The following is a 6,742-nucleotide window of genomic DNA, read 5'->3' on the forward strand; positions in this document are numbered from 1 at the left end:
TGCCATCACTCTTTCATAGTAAATTACTGCGTTTCTAGCACAAGTAAAAGTAATAAATTAATAAAAGCTGCAGAATCAAGCGCCGCCATCACTCAGCTCATTAGCTATATACAATGGAGCAGAAGATTAGAGGCCCATATATGATCTGTACAATGGAGTAGACACGTGGGTTGAATGCACTCCCCCCCCATACAATTCCCCGAGAGGCAGCCAGGTTGGAACACTGATGAACAACCACTCCCATCATCCACGAGGGGGGGTGCACACACTGATCTAACAGCATAGCTGTCATTAATGGGGGTTAACTGAAGTGGATCACTACAGATATCAGTGTGACTGGTGCCTCTATAGTACTCAGCACCTCCCTGTGGATGATGGGAGTGGTTGTTCATCAGGGCCCTCACTTGTGCTGCCCTAAGTCCTCTGTATCGGTGAGTGCGGCTTTTCTTTTGAGCCATGTTCCCATGTAGCAGCAATACTGGGGGGTTTTGTGCAGAGACTCTGCAGTGTTTGACTGTCCAGGTGACATGGATGTGATCCCCGAGAAGTCACCTGCTACGTGTATGGGCGCTGCCGAACTGTACGGATTTTTTTGGTGCATGTCTCCTCTATGGGGAATCTGAAAAAACTGCAGATTACAAAATCACAGTTGATGAAGTGCAGAATCAAGGCTTCTGTACTGAAAACGCTGCATTGTAAAAGCTGCTTCACATCTGCAGCAAAACGCCATAATCCTACCCAGAAAAAAAAAACGGTGGTGTAAAACTGCTAAAAACCAAAGTGCAGATGGGCCGGCGGCTGGAGTCACAGGATCACCCGATACCTGGTGGGCTGCACCAGTCACAGATTCTGATGTCTGATACTTGCCGAGGCTCCAGACCTTGTCCTGTCACCAGCAAATATTTACCTGGAGAATCCCCCTAGTTATCTCCTGTACACCAGGCCAAGGTCTCCCTGACTCATGCAATAATCCTGTAATAACCAGACGCCATCTTCGGTCGGTCCGCAGCTCCTTGTGATAGACTGGAGGGCCCTCTTCACACTGTGCTTTTTTGCCTTCAGGACATGTAAAGGGTGAGACATCCTCTTTATTTAGAGTTTGTTAAATGATTAGTTAAAGCTCCTATGTAAAACCGCCCGTGTTTTGTGCAGGATTTTTCTGCCAACATTCTGCTTCTTGCTTCAGATACCCCAAGTGTGCACGTGGCCTTACGTGTAGTATATGCCACGCTGTGCCGGCCGCAGGATGTACCACCATGTGTGCGCTATTCCATACAGCACAAGTAAAGCAAATCTCCAGTTATGACCAGTGTGAACTTTTCCCTATGGAAATATTCACTGGTGACATCAGGTCATATTTTATTGCCAAATTGTGCAAAAAGGAAACTTTTTTTTTTTTTTTTTTTTTTTTGGTAACCACAACAATGACCCCTGTTCTCATTGCAGGTTGTGATGGCCGAGCAGCCGCTTCTCCCCTAGGTTCAGGTGTACAGCAGTGAGAGCACGCAGCTGTCAGGGAGGTGGGGGCCACAGTCCGGACCCTGGGGACTGCGAGTGTGGGTCTGCAGGGGTTAATGCCTGCCACCTTTGCCTGTATGCCGTGGGCCTGCAGGGGTTAATGCCTGCCCCTTTGCCTGTATGCCGTGGGCCTGCAGGGGTTAATGCCTGCCCCTTTGCCTGTATGCCGTGGGCCTGCAGGGGTTAATGCCTGCCCCTTTGCCTGTATGCCGTGGGCCTGCAGGGGTTAATGCCTGCCCCTTTGCCTGTATGCCGTGGGCCTGCAGGGGTTAATGTCTACCCCTGTGCCTGTAGACCGTGGGCTGGCAGGGGTTAATGTCTGCTCCTTTGCACAGTTTATCAGGACTGACCTTTAGTCTCACTACAGAGGAAGAGCAGCCTCATCCTCCCACATCACAAGCATGGGGCTCCTCTCCTATGTGGCCTCCTTCCTCCCCGAGGTGCCCTGGAGCCCATGGGGCAGCGTGGACTCCTTCCTACAAGGTGAGACCCTTCGTTCCCAGTCAGTGCTGAACTCCGTATATACCGCAGCTTTATAACCTTGTCTCCCTCTCCACAGGTCTGGTCGGGGCCTGCGCCGTGTCTGTCCTCTTTAACCTGATGAAGGTCCATCTGTACATCATGTGTCTGAAGTAAGCGCACACCCAGTGCTAACCAGTGACTAGTGCATACTAACAACACCTATAGACTGCTAACTAGTACTCATGATTACTATTCACTACACCTGTAGATGGCAAATCAGTGCTCACTGCTAACTACACCTCTACAGGCTGCTAATTAGTACTCACTGCTAGTACTACTTACTACACCTATAGACGGCTAACTAGTACTCACTGTTATTACGATTAACTACACCTCTACAGGCTGCTAATTAGTGCTCACAGCTATTACTACTCACTAACTACACCTATAGATGGCTAACTAGTACTCACTGCTATTACTACTCACTAACTACACCTATAGATGGCTAACTAGTACTCACTGCTATTACTATTCACTAACTACACCTGTAGATGGCAAATCAGTGCTCACTGCTAACTTCACCTCTACAGACTGCTAATTAGTGCTCACTGCTATTACTACTCACTAACTACACATATAGATGGCTAAATAGTACTCACTGCAATTACTACTCACTAACTACACCTGTAGATGGCTAACTAGTACTCACTGCTATTACTACTCACTAACTACACCTGTAGATGGCTAACTAGTACGCACTGCTATTACTACTCACTAACTACACCTGTAGATGGCTAACTAGTACTCACTGCTATTACTACTCACTAACTACACCTGTAGATGGCTAACTAGTACTCACTGCAATTACTACTCACTAACTAGTACTCGCTGCTATTACTACTCACTAACTACACCTGTAGATGGCTAACTAGTACTCGCTGCTATTACTACTCACTAACTACACCTGTAGATGGCTAACTAGTACTCGCTGCTATTACTACTCACTAACTACACCTGTAGATGGCTAACTAGTACTCGCTGCTATTACTACTCACTAACTACACCTGTAGATGGCTAACTAGTACTCGCTGCTATTACTACTCACTAACTACACCTGTAGATGGCTAACTAGTACTCGCTGCTATTACTACTCACTAACTACACCTGTAGATGGCTAACTAGTACTCGCTGCTATTACTACTCACTAACTACACCTGTAGATGGCTAACTAGTACTCGCTGCTATTACTACTCACTAACTACACCTGTAGATGGCTAACTAGTACTCGCTGCTATTACTACTCACTAACTACACCTGTAGACGGCTAACTAGTACTCGCTGCTATTACTACTCACTAACTACACCTGTAGACGGCTAACTAGTACTCGCTGCTATTACTACTCACTAACTACACCTGTAGACGGCTAACTAGTACTCGCTGCTATTACTACTCACTAACTACACCTGTAGACGGCTAACTAGTACTACCTATCTCCACCAGTAGAGACTGCTGACTTAGTACTCACTAGCTCCACCAGCTAACTAGCCACCTAGAGGTTGCTCACCATGTGAGGTCGACATCTCGTACTCTTCCCTGCATTTTCCATCTTTTCTCGCCTGCAGTGACCCCGAGAGGCAGAAGAAGGCGGCACAGCTCAGCTCCTCTTCTCGGCTCCGTGACCTTCTCCATCTCCTGCTCCTCACCTGCATCTACTCCCTCCTGGGGCCCCGTGTCGGGGCTCTGGTGGTTCTGGAGTTCTCCCTCCGTGCAGTGTCCATGATCTTGTCTCTACACAAGGTTTGTAAAAGATTGACAAGAAGATGAACTGGGCTGATGACATCATGTTCTACTTTGGTAAAGAATGACATCACATGATATCATGATGTCACATTTCTCCATAGCGCAGGATGGCATCACAGAATCTGGCATAAACACTGTAAAACCCTCTGTTCACCTCCATCAGAGCAAAATATTAGCAGAGCTTGAAACCGCAGAGGCAGAACCAGAAATGAGCAGATGAATGCAGCTCTGGAGGTGACTAGAGCGTAATGCATATTTGTCTCTGCAGGGCACCCGGAGTTCACAGCTTTTCCTCCTCTGTCAGTTCTCCCTGGGATGTGGAGTGACCTGTAGCCTGGATTACCTGCATGAAGGGGCCCCGCACCGGACCTGGAACCTGCTGCTGGCGGTGGGCCTATCAGGGCTGATTGTGTGGCAGACGAGGAGGATGTGCCGACATGTGGCAGTGATGTACCAGCTGCACAGCAGTAAGCGCTACTGTGGGGTCTGCCTGACTTTGCTGGCCAGCTGGCATGACATTCCTACAGTGCTGTGGCGGGCACTGAAAGTGGCATTCCTGGTGTCTGATCTGGCTGCTGTGGCTGTGATCAACCGCGATTTCCTCAGCACGGCAGAGGCCGTGAGATTCTGGACACCACTGACCATCTGCTACACTCTGCTGGTGATCTACATGCAAGGTGAGGACCACAGCACCCAAAAAAGGAGCAGAAACAGCTCCCTCTGCCATCATGCACCCGCCGTGACCTCTCTCCTGACGCACCCCTCATCCGCACTTTTTTTTATCATGCCATCTGCGCGCTCCCACTGCCATTGTGGACGCACCGTGCCCGCTATCTCGTCGCACTTCCTCACCTGTTATGCCTCTGCCGGGCTCCCTTTCCCATCGAGTTCTCACACCTGTAGTGCCCCCTCTCCCATGGTGTTCCCTCTGTGTCCCCTCTGCGCACCTTCTCACATGGCGTCCCCTCTCCCATTGTGTACATTCTTCCTTTCTTGTCTCGCACCCTCCGTTCTCCCATCGTGTACATTCTTCCCATCTCCGCGCTCCCTCTCCCCTTTGCGCACCCTATAGCATCTCGCACCCTCTGTTCTCCCATCGTGTACATTCTTCCCATCTCCGCGCTCCCTCTCCCCTTTGCGCACCCTATAGCATCTCGCACCCTCTGTTCTCCCATTGTGTACATTCTTCCCATCTCCGCGCTCCCTCTCCCCTTTGCGCACCCTATAGCATCTCGCACCCTCTGTTCTCCCATTGTGTACATTCTTCCCATCTCCGCGCTCCCTCTCCCCTTTGCGCACCCTATAGCATCTCGCACCCTCTGTTCTCCCATCGTGTACATTCTTCCCATCTCCGCGCTCCCTCTCCCCTTTGCGCACCCTATAGCGTCTCACACCCTCCGTGCTCCCTCTTCTGCTTTCCCTGTGGCTGATTCCCATCTCTGCTGTTTTTGTCCGGCAGAGGAGCAGCACCAGAACCCCACAGAGCAGATGGCCTATCAGACGGTGTTTGTTCGGATGGGGGGCCTCCTGATCCTGATGATGACAGTGGGAAGATGGGCAGATATCTTACACATCTTCATCTCACTGATCGGAGAGCTGTGGTGTCTGATTCACGCCGGGGTGATGCTGGACGTCTGCAGAGAGGAGGTAAGAGAGGGTTCTCTGATTATTCCCCCCACAACTTTCAGGAGCAAATATAATTAAACCCCATTTCTTTTGTTGCCTCCACTGCACCCCTCACACCTTGTTGGCATTAGCTCCCATGTTCATTTTTGATATAACACCCATTGTGGTCTCTAGATGGCAGCACACATCCACACTATACACTGTGGGAGTTGTAGTCCACAGCAGAGTACAAGGGCTGGATTTCATTGTAATGGCTCCTTCCTATGATTATTTTTTTTTTTTTTGTTGGGGGGGGGGGGGAGATAGGTCCTAGTTTCCATATTCCTATTTCCCTTTAATTCTCCAGGATTATGCTGAGAGATTGTCGACTGCTAGAAAGGCCTTGAAGCCCAGAAATCTGAGGACTGAGAACACCCTGGAGGGATGAGAAGAACCCAATTTTGAGACATACATTGACTGTGTATGAAACATGGAGAACACGGACCCCCATTGTGAGAGGGAAGCAATGAGGGGACAGACTCGTGAGCAGGGGGGTGACACCTCCTGGAACCCCTTCATTTGTGACGGGGCCTGAATGATGATCGCCTGCAGCGTGAATGAAAAACGAGGCATCGTGAACTGTTCTGCTTGCTGCCATTGGATAGAAACACTTGCATGTACTGTTGCAGCTGATGCCCCTCACTGACCTCATCCTGCTCCAGGCTGAGGGTTTGCTGCAATGTGGACAGTAGAGCGTCCTCTGGACTATGGGCTGATACATTGTAACAAACACAGGATGTGGGTATGATGGGATCAGATCAGAGGATTGTCTGGATACAATTGGAACAAACCTTCAGCTGTTACAACTAGATTCTATAAAGAAGAATCCTCCCATTCACTGCAAGCAATCAGAGATCTTCGGCAAAAGGCCGAAATGTATTATCTGTAAGAAAGATGCTGCAATCTGATGTCCCTGGAGGATGGGTGGGCATTGTACGTTTGTAACCCCAAAAGAATAGTATTCAAAATGCATATGAAAATATATAATGCTTTATTAATATATATGAGGCATGATGACACAGCATATCATAAAAACATAAGACCTTTTGGGTCGCCCTTCCAGGGCTGTGGGGTACTCTGTACCGGACCGGTGTCAGGGTAATATGTCACAGCAGCGGTGACCCGGTCCGTGGCCCTGGGCGCCCAAGTAAAGGGGGAATGTAGTTAATGAAATGGAATAGTTTGTGACGCCACCTGTGGTGTTCGGCAAGGGAGGTGTTAAGCCGACGCTGCATGCAGATCCGCTGGGACTGATGGTATGGTGCAGCAAGGATGTAAAAGCTCCCCACAGGTGAA

General features: G+C 49.3%; 1 protein-coding gene across 3 annotated transcripts; it reads left to right on the forward strand.

Moving 5' to 3' along the window:
• Positions 1 to 259: 259 nt before the first annotated feature.
• TMEM82 (transmembrane protein 82) lies at positions 260 to 6,448 on the forward strand. 3 transcript variants are annotated; one of them, XM_073570204.1, is made up of 7 exons: positions 260 to 431; positions 1,447 to 2,001; positions 2,078 to 2,150; positions 3,604 to 3,778; positions 4,050 to 4,458; positions 5,241 to 5,428; positions 5,754 to 6,448. In XM_073570204.1, exons 2-7 carry the CDS (start codon positions 1,920 to 1,922, stop codon positions 5,832 to 5,834), a joined length of 1,008 nt encoding a protein of 335 aa, XP_073426305.1. In that variant the 5' UTR covers positions 260 to 431; positions 1,447 to 1,919; the 3' UTR covers positions 5,835 to 6,448. The 3 variants fall into 3 exon arrangements, with proteins under 3 accessions (XP_073426305.1, XP_073426306.1, XP_073426307.1); XM_073570205.1 differs by having other exon boundaries at positions 1,886 to 2,001; XM_073570206.1 differs by lacking the exon at positions 260 to 431 and adding an exon at positions 570 to 1,074 and having other exon boundaries at positions 1,886 to 2,001.
• The last annotated feature ends 294 nt before the right edge of the window (positions 6,449 to 6,742 follow it).

This window comes from Dendrobates tinctorius, unplaced genomic scaffold, assembly GCF_039654945.1.
Source record: "Dendrobates tinctorius isolate UK_male_01 unplaced genomic scaffold, ASM3965494v1 ptg000028l, whole genome shotgun sequence".
In the NCBI taxonomy this organism is placed as follows: Eukaryota; Metazoa; Chordata; class Amphibia; order Anura; family Dendrobatidae; genus Dendrobates; species Dendrobates tinctorius.

Excerpts from the sequence above, each read along its gene's own strand:
- TMEM82 (XM_073570204.1), top strand. The coding sequence starts at position 1,920 with ATGGGGCTCCTCTCCTATGTGGCCTCCTTCCTCCCCGAGGTGCCCTGG. Across the intron at positions 2,002-2,077 it reads CGTGGACTCCTTCCTACAAG|GTCTGGTCGGGGCCTGCGCC; the intron begins GTGAGACCCTTC and ends CCCTCTCCACAG. Across the intron at positions 2,151-3,603 it reads CTGTACATCATGTGTCTGAA|TGACCCCGAGAGGCAGAAGA; the intron begins GTAAGCGCACAC and ends TCTCGCCTGCAG.